This window comes from Bufo bufo, chromosome 5 (genome assembly GCF_905171765.1).
Source record: "Bufo bufo chromosome 5, aBufBuf1.1, whole genome shotgun sequence".
Lineage (NCBI taxonomy): Eukaryota > Metazoa > Chordata > Amphibia > Anura > Bufonidae > Bufo > Bufo bufo.
Window position 1 is genome coordinate 158,692,894 of NC_053393.1, and position 18,562 is coordinate 158,711,455.

Here is an 18,562-nt window from a genome sequence, read left to right on the forward strand (position 1 = left end):
GAAAACCGGGATCTAGCCTAAGAATAATTCTATCCTCGGTGATACGGAGATATAGTTCTTGTATTGATAGGGCTTGAATTTCACTTAGCCTTCTTGCGGATGTGATGGCAACAAGAAAAGCGTTTTTTTAGAGATAGGTGCTTAGTGGAACAATCTGACAGGGGCTCAAAAGGGGCGAGTGTCAGGCCTGTGAGCACTGTATTTAGGTCCCAGTTAGGGATCTGGGATTTTAGAGAAGGGCGGAGCCGAGAAGCTGCTTTCATAAATCTTCTAATCCACCTGTGGTTGGCTAGATCTTGATCGAAGAAACAAGCTAGGGCGGAGACTTGTACCTTCAAGGTGGAAGGTCTAAGATCTAGCTCGAGACCATGCTGGAGGAACTCTAGGATTTTCTGAAAGTTAGGAGGCTCTAAGTTCGAGGCAGGGTTACCGATCCAGGAGCAAAACCTCTTTCAAATTTTCAGATAGATCGAGAAGGTGACCTTCTTTCTACTTGCTTTCAGGGTAGAGATTACCCAATTAGAGAGACCTTGTGATTTCAACATCTGGACCTCAGGATCTAAGCTGATAATTTGAGGAAACCCGGGTTTGGGTGTAAGATTGGCCACTGGTGAAGAAGGTCCCTCCTGGATGGGAGAGGCCACGGGTTCTCTACTGATAGGTTCTTTAGGGAAGGGAACTAGCTCCTCTTAGGCCAATAAGGGGCTATTAATATTAGGGTTGTATCTTCCTGGTTGAGCTTCTGGATTATCTTGGGAAGTAGAGGCAGGGGTGGAAATGCATAACAGAGGTTCCAATCCCACCGTATCGTGAGTGCGTCCAGCGCCCAGGGATTGTCTCGTGGATTCAGGGAACAGAACGTTGGTACCTTTGTGTTCTTCTTTGAGGCGAACAAGTCTATTTGAAGGGTGCCCCATCTGTCTATTAGCATCTGAAACACAACCTGGTTTAGAGACCATTCGGTGTGGTCCATTAGCTGTCGACTGAGCTAGTCTGCTTCCACGTTTAGTGCTCCCTTCAGGTGAATCGCAGAGATGGATCTTACGTGGGACTCCGCCCAATTGAAGATCTTCCCTGCCACGAACATCAGCTTTCCTGATCTCGTCTTTCCATGGTGAGAGAGGTACGCTACTGTTGTAGTGTTGTCGGAAAGGACCTTCACATGCAGGCCCTCGAGTAGGTCCTCTGCTGCTTTCAAAGTTTTCCAAACCGCTTTCAGCTCTCTGAAGTTGGAGGATTGAGAGCGAGTTGTTGGCAGTCAGGAACCCTGAAAATAATGATCTCTCACTTTCGCTCCCCATCCTTTTTCGCTTGCGTCTGTTAGGACTTGGATGTAGGGAGTCTTTTCTCAAGGAACTCCTAAGGACAGGTTGTTTGCGCTCGTCCACCAGTCTAGGGGGGCTTTTACTGTTGGAGGAATAAGCACCTTGTGATTTAGAGAACCCTGCTGCCTGTTCCAGATTCGGAGAAACCACGACTGGAGGGATCGGAAGTGCGATTGACTCCAGGGGATAGAAGGGATGCAGGACGAGAGGAGACCCAGAAGGCTCATGGCTTCCCTTATGGGACAAGACCTCCTGTTCTGAAACCGTCAGATCTTTAATTGAAGGTTTCTGATCTTGTCTGGTGGGAGAAATGTATGTTGAACCCGGGAATCCAGGATGACCCCTAGAAACTGGATTGTGCTGGAAGGTAGAAAATTTGATTTCTTCTGGTTTACCAACCACCCTAGATCCTGAATGAGAGACAGGAAGGTTACTAGGTCTGTTTTGAGCTGGCTCTCCGAGTTTTCAATCAGGAGAAAGTCATCTAGGTATGGTACGATCACCAGGCCCTTGTGTCTCAGGAAGGGCACCATCTCGACCACTAGTTTCGTGAAGACTCTGGGAGCAGATGATATCCCAAAGGGAAGGGCCGTAAACTGGAAGTGAAGGGTTACTCCCCTGTGATCTTAAATGGCGAATCTTAAAAACTTCCGAAAGTCTGGATGGATTGGGACGTGATAGTAAGCATCCCGTAGGTCTACTGTACACATCAGAGCGTCTCTCCCTAATGGTATCAGGTATTTTAGGGATTCCATCCTGAATTTCCGATATACTATAGACCTGTTCAGGGTCTTTAGATTTATGATGGTGCGAAATGAACCGTCTTTCTTTTCTACCAGGAAGAGATTTGAGTAGAACCCCTGTCCTAGCTGTGTTGATGGTACCTGGACTACCACATCCATATCTAGAAGGTTCTGAATTCCCTGCAGGATCTTCTTGCGTACATTGGAAGAGCTCGGGTTGGTTACAATGAAGCGGTCTGGGGGAGATTGAGAAAATTCGTTCTGGTATCCGAATTTTATGACGTCCCGGACCCAAGGGTTCGGAGTAATGGACTCCCAAGGAGCCAGAAAATCCTTCAATCTCCCCCCTACTTTGGCGTCATTGTTTGTCAGAAGATTTGTTCTGGGAAGAGGGAGGGGTACCTCTCCTCCTGCCCCCTTTAGGATAGCTCCAACGCCCCGACTTCCCTTTATCCCTAAAGGACATATTCTGGCTGGTGGGGGAACGAAAGGGATAATTTTCTTTTATAGGGTCGTTCCTCCGGGAAGCCCTTTTTCTTATCCACTGCTTTCTCTAAAATCCGGTCTAATACAGGGCCGAAGACGTACTCCCCCCCCGAGAACGGGATGGAGCATAACTTCATCTTTGAGGTGTTATCTCCTGACCAGTATTTCATCCACAGAGCCCGGCGGGCCGCGTTGGAGAGGCCGGCGTCTTTAGCAGCGAATCTGACGGAATCTGCCGAGGCATCTGCCATGAATGCCGTGGCGGATTTTAGTAAGGGAAGGGACCTTAAGATTTCTTCTCTAGGGGTGTTGTCCCTAATATGAGACTCCAAGTCGTTCAACCACAACCCCATGGACCTTGCCACCGAGGTGGCAGCAATATTAGATTTGAGGTAAAACATAGCGGCCTCCCAAGATTTTTTTTAACAGGCTATCCGCCTTTCTGTCCATGGGGTCGCGTAACTAAGAGGCGTCCTCAAAAGGCAAGGCAGTCTTTTTATTAACTTTTGCTACTTGTACATCAATTTTTGGTGTTTCATTGAAAATTTTACATTCATTTGGATCAAACAACAGACGATTCCTGAAGGACTTGGACACCCCCACGCGCTTCTCGGGATTTGACCACTCATTGAGCACCATGTCGCGTACATTTTCATTGATCGGGAAGACCAGGGTCTTCTTAACACAAAATCTCCCGAACATCTCGTCCTGCACAGAATGAGCTTTTGGAGCTTCTTCTACCCCCAAAGTGGCTCAGACTGCCCTTAGTAGGTCTGGCATCTCGTCCGAGGAGAAACAAAATCTTCTGTCTGATTCAGAGATTTCTATATCAGAGGAAGCCTCCTCATCCTCCCAGGGTCTGGAGGATGAAGCGTTTTCCACAACCTCTTCCGAATCCAAGGAAGAAAAAGACGGCCTCCTCTGTCTTTTAGATGGAGGCAGGTCCCTGGGTAAGGAGGAGAGCTGGGATAAGGAGGTTTTAACTTCCTCGTGTATCATAGATCTAAGCTCCTCAATTAAGGAAGGCTGTTCTTCACGTATAACGCTAGAGATACAATCTTTACATAATCTCTTGCGGTAATTGTCCGGAAGTCGCTTAAAACGGGATACACATTTAGCAGGCTTCCTGACTTTCTTCTGAGCCTCCTTAGCTGAACACATACAGTACAGACCAAAAGTTTGGACACGCCTTGTCATTCAAAGAGTTTTCTTTATTTTCATGACTATGAAGGCATCAAAACTATGAATTAACACATGTGGAATTATATACATAACAAACAAGTGTGAAACAACTGAAAATATGTCATATTCTAGGTTCTTCAAAGTAGCCACCTTTTGCTTTGATGACTGCTTTGCACACTCTGGGCATTCTCTTGATGAGCTTCAAGAGGTAGTCCCCTGAAATGGTCTTCAAACAGTCTTGAAGGAGTTCCCAGAGATGCTTAGCACTTGTTGGCCCTTTTGCCTTCACTCTGCGGTCCAGCTCACCCCAAACCATCTCGATTGGGTTCAGGTCCGGTGACTGTGGAAGCCAGGTCATCTGGCGCAGCACCCCATCACTCTCCTTCATGGTCAAATAGCCCTTACTTTCAAAGTTTTCCCAATTTTTCGGCTGACTGACTGACCTTCATTTCTTAAAGTAATGATGGCCACTCGTTTTTCTTTACTTAGAATTTGTATTATGGCAAGAAAAAAACAGCTAACAGTCTATTCAGTATGACTATCAGCTGTGTATCCACCTGACTTCTCCTCAACGCAACTGATGGTCCCAACCCCATTTATAAGGCAAGAAATCCCACTTATTAAACCTGACAGGGCACACCTGTGAAGTGAAAACCATTTCAGGGGACTACCTCTTGAAGCTCATCAAGAGAATGCCCAGAGTGTGCAAAGCAGTAATCAAAGCAAAAGGTGGCTACTTTGAAGAACCTAGAATATGACATATTTTCAGTTGTTTCACATTTGTTTGTTATGTATATAATTCCACATGTGTTAATTCATAGTTTTGATGCCTTCAGTGTGAATCTACAATTTTCATAGTCATGAAAATAAAGAAAACTCTTTGAATGAGAAGGTGTGTCCAAACTTTTGGTCTGTACTGTACATAAATAGAAAAGTATGTAATCCCCAAGCCTGAAGAGTGGAGGAGGATCAATGGCAGGTAACCTGAAAACAGTGCAGACACAGTAACAGGGCAAAAGCGCTTTCCCCACAGGGGAACTTACAGCAGGCGGCACGGAGGGGTCTCCTGGGGAGCGGGGTTCCGCAGACATGTCGGCACACACAACAGCTTGTTGCTCGGCACTTCCATGTGCTGTGCCGATGTTTTAAAGGAGACACATCCTAAAGACGTCACTTCCTCCGTCCACCGGAAGTGACGTCTGCCGCATACCTGAAGCGCTACGGCGCACAGCCCGGCTACAGCCCTGGAGGCCCGGCGGGAGATCGCGACCGAGGAGCAGGCTCACGTACAGTAACGGAGCGAGGCCTACCACATCACCCCCTGCCCAGCATTAGTACAGAGACCGCAGGAGGGCAGGGGAACACCAGGTAACCAGAGGTGTTTTTTCGGAATGGCATCAACTTCATCTCCCTGCGGGGAGACTCTCTCTGCCCCTGCCCTCTGTAGGGACAGGAAAACACTGGTGCTGGGAGGGGGATTTAAACGCTCTCTATGTTCCTGCCCCTACAGAGGTCAGGGTTCAATCTCCTCGTGGACGTCGTGGTGATGAGGTGGAAACAACGAATAAACTGAAACAGGCTGTTTTTCAGCTGATCAAAAGTTTAGGACCACACATCCAAAAAAAAACTAAACCCCCCCCCAAAACAGAAATCCAACTTCCAAAACATGAACTCAGTAATGAGTAGCTCCACGGTTATTGTTTATCACTTCAAAAATTTGTTTCGGCATGCTTGATGCAAGCGTTTCCATGAGGCAAGTGGGAACATTTCTCCAAGTGGTGAAGACGGCCGCACGAAGGCCATCTACTGTCTGGAACTGTTGTCCATTTTTGTAAACTTCCCTTGCCATCCATCCCCAAAGGTTCTCAATTGGATTTAGATCAGGGGAACACGCAGGATGGGCCAGTCGTTTGACGCCCCTGGACTTCCTGAAGCTCCATTGTTCCACTGAAGGAAAAAGCACCCCAGACCATTATGGCGCCCCCTCCACTGTGGCGCGTAGAAAACATCTAAGGTGGGATCTGCTTGTCATGCTAGTAACGTTGGAAACCATCAAGGTTAAATTTTTTCTCTTAAGAGAATAAAACTTTCTTCCACCTTTGAATGTCCCATGTTTGGTGCTCTCTTGCAAAGTCCAAACGAGCAGTTCTGTGGCGTTCAAGGAGACGAGGTCTTTGAAGACGTTTTTTGTTTTTGAAGCCCTTCAGTCTCAGATGCCATCTGATGGTTATGGGGCTGCAGTCAGCACCAGTAAGGGCCTTAATTTGGGTCGAGGATCGTCCAGTGTCTTGACGGACAGCCAATTGGATCCTCCGGCTCAGTGCTGATGAAATTTTTTTGGGTCTTCCACTTGACTTTTTTGTTCCATAACCCTCAGGATCATTTAAGAAATTCCAAATGACTGTCTTACTGCGTCCCACCTGAGCAGCGATGGCGCGCTGTGAGAGACCCTGCTTATGCAGTTCAACAACCCGACCACGTTCAAAAAGGGAGAGTTTTTTTGCCTTTGTCATCACAACGTGTGACTACCTGACAGAAAATGACAATGAATCCACATCTTTGCACAGATTTGGCCTTTTAAAGGCATGTGGTCCTAAAATTTGGATCAGCTGAAAAACAGCCTGTTTCAGTTTAATTGTTATTTTCAATGAATTGAATGCTCAAAAAATGTTTTGTCTCACTCTCATTTCTTCTTGTTGCATGTTGAAGTTCTACTTGGAACCTTGTTAAGATCCAGCCATGCTAAATATGATTTTTTGCCATTTTTCAAGTGGTCTTAAACTTTTGATCAGGACTGTACTAAGTACTAAAACATAAAAACTATATAAATGTGGTATTAACACAAAATTGGACAGACCCATGGAAAGAAGTAATTTTTACTGCACAGTATAGGGCTCAAAAATAAAACCCCAAAAAGCAATGGTAGAAGTGTGTTTTTTTACCATTCCACCCCACAAATAATTTTGCCATTTCTCAATACATTATATGTACTGAAACTGAACATTCAATGGTGCCATTCAGGGTACATCGAAATGGCGATTTTGGCTGCAACATCTGGATTTTTTGCGATTTGCGTGTCACGACTTCAGAAAAACTTGCGAGTCACACTGCAACCTCATTCATTCCTATGGCAGCCCTGCTATACTGCAATACTTGGGCGCGAGGCGTGTCGCGGCCAAAATCGCAGAGTACATGTAAACCTTAAAAGTACAACTCATTCTGCGAAATACACCCTCATACCTCTGTATCGAAGGAGAAATATAAAGATTATGGCTCTTGGAAAGCATGGAGGAAAAATATGAAAAAGGAAACTGGCTGGGTCAAGAAGAGGTTAAATACAGATCTTATAAACTACCAGCAATTATTTGAAAGGAGTAGCACAAGGTTGGCTCTAGTGATGGTATTTTAGATAATATGATTAATATAAAGTATTAGCATTGCACCAAAAGAAACTGGCGACCACATCTGAAAAACAAACTGTAGAGATGTACCGTAAACTAAATATGCTCGGCAGTATTCGAAATGTAATGAGGTGTCAATGCATGCAGTATTAGGTTACACATACTGTTAAAGTCATGGGAAAATGTAAAACAAGAGTGCGGCAAAGTGTGCACCTGCATGAGGCCTCAGTGGAGGAACAAGGTCACACATTTTTCCTCCTGCTTAAAACATTCCAATGGTATGTGAATATGCTAAAAATACTTTCACATCTGCGTTTTTGTTGGATCCATCATGGGTTCAGCAAAACGCATCCAGTATATAATACAACCGTCTGCATCTGTTCAGAACGGACCTGGTTGTATTATATCCCAAATGAACAAGACTGATCCGGCGCTAAAACCATTGTAAGTCAATGGGTTCCTGATCCATTTTTTGTGTGTCCGTTTTTATCAGAATCCCATGACGCACTCAAAAACACCGCTACAATACTCAGTTCCATTTTGTCTCCATTGACAATAAATGAGGACAAAACTGAAGAGTTTTCCTCCAATGACGGCTCACAATAGCGGAAAGGAAAACGCTGATGTGAAAGTAGCCTAAGGCTGGGTTCACATCTGCGCTGTGCTCTGTCTGGTATATATGCCGGCTTTCAGATGGACAAAAAAGAATTACATGCAGCATTTTTTGTCCAGCCAAAACCGGCATATATGCCGGAAAACAGTCAGATCCCCGCCCAAGTGGGATCAGGCGGTGCATGGTGGTAATATAATGAACGCCAGCAGTCTGTTCCTCTGCCGTAACAAACTGGTGGAGCTCATAACACAGATGAGAACGAGGCCTAAGATGGACACACCTTCACAGTTCCAGCTGGATTTCCATGTCGAAACCACACCAAGAAGGGACATGTCCCTTCTTGACACTGTTCTGAAATCTTCAGCTGCATGAACGGCAGTGTGACGTCCAATTGAAGAAAAAAATAAAAAAATAAAATGGGTTTTCCGCCTTTTTGATATTGATGACTTATCCTTCTGAAACCCCCTAGAAAAGTTGCTTGCAGCAGCCACCAAAAACAAAAGGGATGGGGGGGGGGGGCTGAAGCAGCTCAATACAGACAGCAGAAGCCCCAATCACTGGCCTCAGTAATGCACCTATACTTTTTCTGCAAGTTAAAAGCAGATAGTGACTTTTTTATTATTATTTTCATATTCTAGATTGTGTTATTCTATTTCCTGAACAAGATTATGGGGACGGCCATCTTGCCTGTGTTGTTCTTAACAGCACTTCGAGACATGCCTTACAGGAGCCATATGGATTACGTTCGTGTGACATCCATTTTTTTGCGGACCCCATTGTAACAATGCCTATTCTTGTACGCAAAACAGGCACGGATAGGACATGTTGGATCTATTTGCGGGACAGCGGAGTAGACATACGGATGCGGACAACACACGGTTTGCTGTCTGTTTATTTGTGCACCCATAGAAAAAGGTGCCAATGCCGTCCTGCCTGGAATCACAGTGAGAGGACTGTTCAGATCAAGAAGAGATGCCTATTATTAGGCCTAGTGGCCCATGAGAAAACAGCAGGATTTTTAAATATACATAGGAACACAGAAAATTTAAAATATCACCAACATTTCTCTAAGAAACGTGATTAAAACAATAAAGTCTTTGTCCAATGACAGCAAAGTATTAAAGAGGATGTCCGAGATAAATAAAAACTGGGGCGACAGCAGCAGTAAACAGTCTCATTTTTTTTCTCCTCTACCATTTCCAACGTCTAGCTCCGATCATGCAGTCCGATGTTATCTACCTGACTACAGTTGTGAGATCCCGTACACACCAGGTCACCACGCTCAACAGTATATGGGACGTTACTGCTGAGGCCAGTAATTGTCTGCAGTGGTGACTAGTGTGTATGGGACGTCACCACTGCAGCCAGGAAATCAAACACCGGTGGTGAGGACTGGAGCATGACTGGGGAGTAGGACTTATTTAAAGGCGTTTCCATTATCTCGGACAACCCCTTTGAGGGAAGTGTAATGTAATAACGTTGTTACCTTGCAGCTCTTTGTCATGACAGTCTTTCAGCTTTGTCCACAGTTCCTTAAATAAGTCACCAGGAGCAAGACTCTCAGCGGAGCTTGGACTTCCACAACTGCTTCCTGAAATATTCATCTTAGGACAGTGTTGATCACTTGCTTCTACACGGTTCCAATCACATAGCTCTGTCCTCTGCTGCAAATAATGCAGGCGACCTGCTGGGGATATTTTAATACATTAGTAAATAACATTTTTCAAATCACACCTTACCTAAAAAGGGTGGTCAACAGACTTTTCTTTTCTTTTTATTTATTACACCCACATTCTGTTGGATCTGGAAACATGCTTACCTGCTCCCTAACGGTTCCAATGCTGTGGATCACCGCAAGTAAACTTGCGCTACTGCAGCCAATGACTGGCCTCAGCAGTGACGCGTTTCCAAGTGGCCCTTGACCCAGCGGTGGTAAGCTGCTTGAGGCCAGTCATTAGCTGCAGCGGTACATGTGAACCCTCATCCATACTGGAAGTTTACATGCAGGGATTGGATGATGATCACAGAACTGAGCCAGAAAAAAGCAGCGTGGAGCAGGTAAGTATGATTCCCTTCAAAGGCCCAGCAGGGTGGGAGCGGTATGTAAAAAAGATGGCAGTGGTGAACAACCCCTTTAAGCATATGACCACATAGGGCGATTCTTCCTGCACTTCCACAGCACAATCTTCATGTAGGAGATTAGATACAATATCATCCACTGCATGCTTGTCCATGAATACACAAGGAACATCATGGCAGAAAATCGGCCAAGGGATAGTCCAGCGATCATTCATGGCACATATAACATCTAATAGGTGGAGGTTCTACCAGTTGGATGCACACCCATCTGGAGAAGAGTGATGTTGTGTACCCCGATAAAGACTCAAAACGGAGGAGGAGACCTGAGATTCTGCCATACACGTACGCTGCGTCACGTATGGATGCATTATTACATTCATATCTTCTGGAGAAGTAACTGAAGGAAAACAATATCAATGGATAAATTAATACTTCACCAGCATCAGTAATAATTCGCTTTAAGGGTCCATTCACACGTCCGTTGTTTCTTTCCTGATCTGTTCCGTTTTTTGCTGAACAGATCTGGACCAGATCTGGACCCATTCATTTTCAATGGGTCCTGAAAAAAAAATCAGACATTGAGCTGTCCGTTTTTTTTCAGGACCCATTGAAAATGAATGGGTCCAGATCTGGTCCAGATCTGTTCAGCAAAAAACGGAACAGATCAGGAAAGAAACAACGGACGTGTGAATGGACCCTAAAATCGAGTTGTCCAGGATTAGAAAAAAACTGCAGTTTTTCCCCCAAAAGAGCACCACACCTGCCCACAGGCTGTATGTCGTTTTGCAGCTCTGCCCCACTGAGACACAACCCATGGGCAGTGCGAGTTTTTCTAGTACAGGACAAATCCTTTAAGGATTTATGCACACGGCCGTGTCCCTATTTCAGTCTGCAAACAACGGATCCGCAAAATACAGACGCCTTTCATAAGCAATCCGCATTCTTCTCATTCCTATCAATAGAAAGGGCTATCCTCGTCCACAATACAGAAGAGAATAGAACTCTGAACGGACATACGGATGAGGAAAGCACTGAGTCATCCACGTGTTCATGCAAAATGCAGACCACGGACTCAACAAAGTCAATGGCACAAGGACGGCATCTGTATTTTATGGATCCGTGGACCACAAAACGGACATGGTCGTGTGCATGAAGCCTTAGGCCCCTTCCAGACGAGCGAGTTTTCCGCTCGGGGGCAATGCATGATGCGAACCCATTGCGCCCGCACTGAATCCTGACTAGTGTTGAGCGAACTTGTGTTTTAAGTTCGGCGTCTACAGTTCTGGTTATCAAAGTATCCCGTTATGGATTCCGCTACCACGGACCATAACGGAATTTAGAATCCATAACGGGATACTTCGATAACCCGAACTTTAGACGCCGAACTTAAAACACAAGTTCGCTTAACACTAATCCGGACCCATTCATTTCAATGGGTCTGTGTACATGAGCGTTGGTTTTCAGGCATCACTTCTGCGTTGCGTGAAAATCGCAGCGTGTTCTATATTCAACGTTTTTCACGCAGCCCTGGCCCCATAGAAGTGAATAGGGGTTCAGTGAAAAACACATCGCATCCGCAAGCTCCTCCATAAAGAGGAGCCGTCACCTCTCCTGGCAGGTCTGTTTAGTAGCTACTTGTATCCCCCCCCCCCATGTAATAATTCTCATGACTGCTGTGCCTTCTATTCTTGCTGAAGGTTTATGGATATAGGTACAGATGGGTGTTACCAGCTGGGGAAGGGGGGGGGGGGTGTCCCTACACAGTGACACTATCCAATCAGTGCTGCCAGAGTGTGCAGGACCCCCCCCCCCCCCCCAACTGGTAACACCCATCTGTCCCCCAGAATAAAGGAATGACACAACATCCCATCACTTTCGGTTTGCGCCCTTACATCTGCGTTGCCCACAGTAAAGACATCATGTGACTGGCAGAACATTTCACAAGGGATGCCCATAAAGTGAAGCCAGCGGGCACTCACGGCGACACTGACAGGACGGTACAGAGCTTTAGGCTAAACGCACACGATCAGGATTGCCAGCGGAAAATCCGCACTGTAGGTCATACACGTTGTGTTCTATGAGAACTTGAAACGCTCATGCACACAGACAGTGAGCAAACATGTCAAACTGAGGACGCCCCGTGTGCATAAGGGTGTAAAGAGGAGTGCTCGGGGCAGGGGTCACGTGACGTCATATTGTACACGACTGTGAGGGGATACATGACGTCACACATATAGTAACTGGTAATAACACCCCGCCCCCACCGTCTATAGTCGATGCACACACTCTCCTCAAGATGAAGGAAGCATAAAGCAGCGACATTATACAGCAGCCCCCTGCCAGTACCTCACACATATAATACTGCAGCACTTCATCTCCAGCTGACTGCGCCGGGCGGGAAATCCAAAAACCCAAACTCAGGAAACGCGCAGTCGCGCACGAGACCCGCCGCTCTCACGTCACTGCGTGCGCGCCCCCGCCTCCCTGGGATCCTGTGAACTCCGACTCACACGGTTCCCCAACAGATTTACTTTCTGTCACACTTCTAAGGGTTCACTCATGTGTCATTGTTACCCAGCAGATTCCCATTGACTATAATAGGATCCCGCGGTGGTCCGTCCACTTTCTACGGTTGCCGCAGCGCTTTTTGTCTGGCTGACAGCCGGCATTCATACTGGGACAGGCTGCCGGATCTCCTAACACTACTGTGACTAGAGCCATGATTACTTAGGTCTTTTGCACCTATAGCACACTGTTTTGGAAAAAAAAAAATTCCACTGCCTTAAAAATGCACCAAAAAGGAAGAAAAACGCCACAAAAGTTTGTCTGTTTTTGAAAAACGCTAAGAAAAATAAATCTTTTTCCCCCAAAAAAATGTTGTTACTTATAGTGACAGACATTTACACTAAAAAGTCTGGTGTACGTCCCAATGCATTCGATGTATTTATAATGTATTAATGCTATAAATCTGCCACTAGGCTCCTTACACTCCTTTCACGTCTGCGTCGGAAGCTGCGTTCGGGGCTTCTGTCACTGAAAATGTCAAAAATATGGCGGACTGTAGATGCCATGGACTGATGACTATGGGCAAGGGTATACAACATATCAGTCTTCTGCAGCCTTCTGGTAACTGGTGGGTATGCTTTCCTTCACAGGTCCCACTGGGTAGGTTGTTTAACCTCCCTGGCGGTATGATTAGGTCAGGAATTTTGTACCAAAAGTGGTACAATTTTTTGCATAAATATTTTATGGGCACAAATGGCAGGCAAGGGGCACTGTATAGTCATCAAATGTCAGATCTGAGGTTATACAGTGTAATCCTCTCAGATTACAATGTATAACCTCTTTTATGTGTGTTTGTCACTTTTTATGTTTATATTTATTTGAATTTCCTGCCCAGTTCCGCTCCCATGCGCAGCTGCTGATCGCAGGGAACGGAACCAGGAAGTCAAATGCCAGCCGGTGTTCTGCCAGATCTCTATACCTTGCGAAAAGTCTATACCGGAAGTGACGCGGCCGCACAGGAACCAGCTGGAGGATGGTGTGCGCTGCGCAAGCGCACATCCACTGGCTTAGGAAAGAATCGTTGCAGCACCGCAATAGAAGTACTTTGTGCATCGCGCATGCGCACTTAGGGGTATAGAGATTTTGCAGCGCAAAATGTTGCATCAGATCTCCCTACCCCTGAGTGCGCACGCGCGCACAAATAATCAGATCAAATCAGGATGAACTGCAACTGATAATTTGTGCGCTCGTGCGCACTCATTGGTAGGGAGATCTGATGCAACCTTGTGCGCTGCAAAATCTTTATAACCCTAAGTGCGCACGCGCGGTGCACGAAGTACTATCTCGGTGCTGCAATGATTCCTTCCTAAGCCAGTGGATGTGCGCCTGCGCAGCGCTGCGCACACCCTCCTCCAGCTGATTCCTGTGCAGCCGCGTCACTTCCGGTATAGACTTTTCGCAAGCTATAGAGATCTGGCAGAACACAAGCGGAGGACATCGCCGGCAGAAGGTGAAGGGACTCTGCAATGTTACCCCGAGCGTGACTCAGGGTTACCGCTCCTGGCAGCGAAAATTAACCCCGAGTCACGCTCGGGAATACCGTCAGGGAGGTTAAAAGAAATACTTGAAAGCTGGACCATACTTTAGATACTCGTTGGCTGACAGCTGTTCCTCCCAGTCCCCCATACACATTCACGCTGGTGCCTGCGTTCTGAATGCTGCCAGGCGTCTCATGTTGAAACCCAACATACTCGATCCTTCTTTCCCCCCAGCATCTGCCTTTGGGGGAAAGTAGAGACATATTTTTTGGTCAGAAGGTCCCACTGAAATTGATGGGTTTTGTTGACATTAAGGGTCCATTCACACGTCCGCAAGTGTTTTGCGGTCCGCAAATTGCTGATCTGCAAAACATGGACACCGGCCATGTGCGTTCCGCATTTTGTGGACCGCACATGGCCGGCACTTTAAATAGAATTGCCTTTTCTTGTCCGTGTCTGCGGACAAGAATAGGACATGTTCTATTTATTTGCGGAACAGAAGTGCGGATGCGAAACTGATCTTTTGCGGCCCCATTGAAAATGAATAGGTCTGGATCAGTTGCGGATAGGTCATCAGTATCTGATTGGTGGACTATGACACCCGGGACCCCTGCCGATCAGCTGTTTGAGAAGGCACCGGTTCTCCTGTGAGCGCTGTGGCCCTCTCGGTGCTTACCAACCACAGTGCCTTACACAGTATAGCAGCTGTCGTGGTATCGCCCTCAGCCCCATTCACTTCCGCTATACAGTGTACGGCGCTGTGCTTGGCGAGCTGAGAGAAGGACGTGACGCTCACAGGAGCACCGGTGTCTTCTCAAACAGCTGATCCCCGGGGTCCCAAGTGTCGGACCCCCACCGATCAGGTACTGATGACCTATCCTGAGGATAGGTCATCAGTCTCGAAATCTCAGAAACCCCCTTTAATGCGTGGTTAGAGTTGCTGTTCAGCATGGTTGGCTTCTGCTGTAACCAGAGAACTATCTCCTGTACTTCAAGATAAGCAGATAGAATGACACGCTTACCTTCTCCCCGGTGAAAACATACATTTTTGGAATATTTGAACCCTATTCGGAGTTATAGAAATGTGAACAGGATTTGCAGAGAGGCATTGTCCAAAGTGACATTCAGGACCTTCAGCTCTCCTGAAACCACAAATACTTCTCCTTTCTCCTAAATATCTGAAGGTATAGCTAGTTCTCAGTGTTATATGTCAGCTGCAGGAAGCACCTCGTCTGCATAATGAAGATTACTGGACAAACTGGTACGACATCTTGAGTACAGGTAAAGCACAAAACACACCTAGACAGTAAAAGTGTGGGAAAAAACAAGGACATACAGTGGCGGAAATAATTATTTGACCCCTCACTGATTTTGTAAGTTTGTCCAATGACAAAGAAATGAAAAGTCTCAGAACAGTATCATTTCAATGGTAGGTTTATTGTAACAGTGGCAGATAGCACATCAAAAGGAAAATCGAAAAAATAACTTTAAATAAAAGATAGCAACTGATTTGCATTTCATTGAGTGAAATAAGTATTTGAACCCTCTAACAAAAAAAGACTTAATACTTGGTGGAAAAACCTTTGTTTGCAAGCACAGAGGTCAAACGTTTCTTGTAATTGATGACCAAGTTTGCGCACATTTTAGGAGGAATGTTGGTCCACTCCTCTTTGCAGATCATCTCTAAATCCCTAAGGTTTCGAGGCTGTCTCTGTGCAACTCTGAGCTTGAGCTCCCTCCATAGGTTTTCGATTGGATTAAGGTCCGGAGACTGACTAGGCCACTCCATGACCTTAATGTGCTTCTTCTTGAGCCACTCCTTTGTTGCCTTTGCTGTATGTTTTGGGTCATTGTCGTGCTGGAACACCCATCCACGACCCATTTTCAGTTTCCTGGCAGAGGGAAGGAGGTTGTCGCTCAGGATTTCACGATACATGGCTCCGTCCATTTTCCCGTTTATGCAAATAAGTTGTCCTGTGCCCTTAGCAGAAAAACACCCCCAAAGCAAAATGTTTCCACCCCCATGCTTGACGGTGGGGACGGTGTTTTGGGGGTCATAGGCAGCATTTTTCTTCCTCCAAACACAGCGAGTTGAGTTAATGCCAAAGAGCTCTATTTTGGTCTCATCAGACCACAGCACCTTCTCCCAGTCACTCTCTGAATCATTCAGGTGTTCATTGGCAAACTTCAGACGGGCCTGCACATGTGCCTTCCTGAGCAGGGGGACCTTGCGAGCCCTGCAGGATTTTAATCCATTGCGGTGTAATGTGTTTCCAATGGTTTTCTTGGTGACTGTGGTCCCTGCTAATTTGAGGTCATTAACTAACTCCTCCCGTGTAGTTCTAGGATGCTTTTTCACCTTTCTCAGAACCATTGACACCCCACGAGGTGAGATCTTGCGTGGAGCCCCAGAGCGAGGTCGATTGATGGTCATTTTGTGTTCCTTCCATTTTCGAACAATCGCACCAACAGTTGTCACCTTCTCTCCCAGCTTCTTGCTAATGGTTTTGTAGCCCATTCCAGCCTTGTGCAGGTCTACAATTTTGTCTCTGACATCCTTGGACAGCTCTTTGGTCTTTCCCATGTTGGAGAGTTTGGAGTCTGCTTGATTGATTGATTCTGTGGACAGGTGTCTTTTATACAGGTGACTAGTTAAGACAGGTGTCCTTAATGAGGGTGACTAATTGAGTAGAAGTGTCTAACCACTCTGTGGGAGCCAGAACTCTTAATGGTTGGTAGGGGTTCAAATACTTATTTCACTCAATGAAATGCAAATCAGTTGCTATCTTTTATTTAAAGTTATTTTTTCGATTTTCCTTTTGATGTGCTATCTGCCACTGTTACAATAAACCTACCATTGAAATTAGGGTTGTCCCGATACCGATACTAGTATCGGTATCGGGACCGATTCCGAGTTTTCTCGGCGGTACTCAGCCGCCGATACCCCGCCCCGATACATAAATAGAATACTATGGGCGTAACTATGGGCGGGGCCCGGTGCAGTCACTGTACTCTTACACCGGGCCCCGCCGCTCACCGAAGTATTTATAAACGTGAATCCTTATCCTGTTGTTAAGTTGAACTAACGCTGCCCTCTCCCATGTTCCCCTGTATCCCCACAGCACTTACTTAAGCTTCCATAGCAGGCAGAGCAGACGGCAGCAGTAACGTCACTCACTGACGTAGAGCGCCTGCTCCGCCCACTTTATGAGTGAAGCAGGCGGAGCAGGCGCGCGACGTCAGTGAGTGACGTTACTGGTGCCGTCCGCTCTGCCTGCTATGGAAGCTTAAGTAAGTGCTGTGGGGATACAGGGGGATACAGGGGAACATGGGAGAGGGCAGCGTTAGTTCAACTTAACAACAGGATAAGGATTCACGTTTATAAATACTTCGGTGAGCGGCGGGGCCCGGTGTATTGGGGGACACTGTTATGAGGGGGATCTGTGGATGACATATAGCAGTGTCATCCACAGATCCTCCCCATAACAGTTCCATCCACAGATCCCCATAACAGTGCCATCCACAGATCCCCCATAACAGTGCCATCCACAGATCCCCCATAACAGTGCCATCCACAGATCCCCATAACAGCGCCATCCACAGATCCCCCATAACAGTGCCATCCACAGATCCCCATAACAGCGCCATCCACAGATCCCCCATAACAGTGCCATCCACAGATCCCCCATAACAGTGCCATCCACAGATCCCCCATAACAGTGCCATCCACAGATCCCCCATAACAGTGCCATCCACAGATCCCCCATAACAGTGCCATCCACAGATCCCCATAACAGTGCCATCCACAGATCCCCCATAACAGTGCCATCCACAGGTCCCCCATAACAGTGCCATCCACAGATCCCCCACATGACAGTGCGTCATCCACAGATCCCCCAAAACGGTCACATGACATTTAAAAAAAGTATCGGTATTCGGTATCGGTGACTACTTGAAAAAAAGTATCGGTACTTGTACTCGGTCCTAAAAAAGTGGTATCGGGACAACCCTAATTGAAATGATACTGTTCTGAGACTTTTCATTTCTTTGTCATTGGACAAACTTACAAAATCAGTGAGGGGTCAAATAATTATTTCCGCCACTGTAGGCGGCCATACAAGCTGCATCATACATGTATACTGCAGTGTAGTTACTGGGATGACATACTTTTAGGATTAATAAACTGTATCTATACAACGCTAGTCCCAGCTTTTCACTAAGTTATTAAATATAAGTTGTGTTACGGTTCCTATGTGATGCTGTGCAAAAAAAAAAAAAAAACATGGGGTGTGGGGCTCAGAGGTCAGATCTTAACTGATGGGACATTGCATTAATGGAGCCTTTACTATCTGTGGTGAGAAAATCCTTTTAAAAGGAGTCTGCCAGCAGTTTTGACAGTATTAGGTACAGCTGGGGAGAGCAGTACAAGTAAACTTTTTCTTATCAGCAGTAGCATGAATATGAACTTTTATTCTGCCAGCTTCTGCTCCTGTAAGTGCCCAGGAGGCAGAGCTGTTCTGTGAAGTGCTGTCTGCATTGAGCTTCTTCCCTTCCCCTCAGCTCTGAGTGACCGCTGCGGTGGTCTACTGGCGGGATGCTACATCTGTCACTCCAAGCAGTGGGGAGGGCTTATGAAGAAGCTCAATGCAGACAGCACTTCACAGGACAGCTCTGCCTCCTGGGCACTTAC

General features: G+C 46.3%; 1 protein-coding gene across 5 annotated transcripts in view; it reads right to left on the reverse strand.

Moving 5' to 3' along the window:
- RBBP8 (RB binding protein 8, endonuclease) overlaps positions 1 to 18,562 on the reverse strand; it is a 79,947-nt gene that overhangs the window by 55,248 nt on the left and 6,137 nt on the right. The window contains exons 1-2 of one of the 5 annotated variants that reach the window (XM_040431912.1): positions 12,176 to 12,228; positions 9,237 to 9,437 (exon numbers count right to left, since the gene is read on the reverse strand). In XM_040431912.1, coding sequence (XP_040287846.1) covers positions 9,237 to 9,354 — 118 coding nt within the window. In that variant the 5' untranslated portion in view covers positions 9,355 to 9,437; positions 12,176 to 12,228. Of the gene's footprint in view, positions 1 to 9,236; positions 9,438 to 12,175; positions 12,229 to 18,562 lie in introns of those variants that run through there. The other 4 variants (XM_040431913.1, XM_040431911.1, XM_040431910.1 and 1 more) reach the window with 4 other exon arrangements.